Source organism: Apis dorsata, unplaced genomic scaffold, assembly GCF_000469605.1.
Source record: "Apis dorsata unplaced genomic scaffold, Apis dorsata 1.3 scaffold_326, whole genome shotgun sequence".
Taxonomy (NCBI): domain Eukaryota; kingdom Metazoa; phylum Arthropoda; class Insecta; order Hymenoptera; family Apidae; genus Apis; species Apis dorsata.
Window position 1 is genome coordinate 566167 of NW_006263594.1, and position 1185 is coordinate 567351.

Sequence of the window (1185 nt, forward strand, 5' to 3'; positions counted from 1 at the left end):
AATCTTCGTTAATTTAAAAATTTCTCATTTATCCAGTTCGGATATATTATATTTTATTATAACGAAAAATGAAAAGTCTAATTTTAGATCCTCCTTAACATGGATGAATTTGAAAAATTTATCACATTTTATTTTATAATGAAAAAGTCTAATTTTTGGAAAAATTTTAGATCCTTCTTGACTCGAACAAATTTGAAAAATTTTCTCTCTTTTATTATCCAGATTTTTATAACGAAAAACGAACGAAAAAATTTTTAGAAAAATTTTAAAAGATTTGGATTATTTGGACTCATCAATTTACAATTTGATCGTACTTATCCAAAACTGAGAAAGAAAAAAAAATTGTTAGAAATTCAACTCGCATTCTCTTCTTCAGCTAAGTTTAATACAATTCTCCCTGTTTACTTTCATCTTACCAACTCCCAATCTATCGCGTATATCGATGAGAAAGTGATAGTTTCACGAGCGCTAAAATAAATCATTTTATCATAATCTATCCTCCTCCAGTCCAGTTTCCTTTAACCAACATTATAACAACGATATAACAAATATCGTAAAACTATCGCGAGCTAAACCTTAAGTTTTATTTCATACACTTTTCCTATATACCCTTCGATAAGATCGATCATATCGTCTCGTATCCTCGTCATTTTTTTTTTTTTTTCATATCGAATCGAATTCGCTCGAGATTTCCAACTCCATTCCCGGAGCCCTCTCTTCGCGGAAGAAATCGGCCGCTATTAGATAATTCGAAAGGAGAGAAGAGGCGTAGACGTCATCGAAGGAACGGACGACTCCTCGCGCTGTTTACGTAACGAGTGTCGAACGTAAACATCGTTCGTTACTTCAATTAAAAACAGTGAAGGAACGCGTTCAACCATAACAGAAAAAAAAAAGATCTACCAATCCTAACGGGTGACTCGTTAAAATTCTTCCAAGAAATTTATTATTATATTATTATATATTTATTATATAATATTATATAATATTTATTATATATATTTATTATATTATTAATTCGATCACCAACGCGATCGAAATTGTAGAAAAAAAAAAAAGGGAAATTTTTTGAAAAATCTCTTTTCTTAAAAACAAACTCTTAAGAATAAAAAAAGAAAATAAAAATTCGTTTCAGGTTACTACGCGGACGAGGTGGCGGGATGCCAAGTGTTCCACGTGTGCCAC

At 30.7% G+C, this 1185-nt stretch overlaps 1 protein-coding gene across 3 annotated transcripts in view; it reads left to right on the forward strand.

Moving 5' to 3' along the window:
- Positions 1 to 1185, forward strand: part of LOC102676518 — a 10525-nt gene that overhangs the window by 9076 nt on the left and 264 nt on the right. For all 3 annotated transcript variants that reach the window (XM_006617803.2, XM_031511528.1, XM_031511527.1), the window contains one exon: positions 1136 to 1185. This exon is cut by the window's right edge and continues 264 nt beyond it. In XM_006617803.2, the coding sequence (XP_006617866.1) occupies positions 1136 to 1185 (50 nt within the window). The remainder of the gene's footprint in view (positions 1 to 1135) is intronic.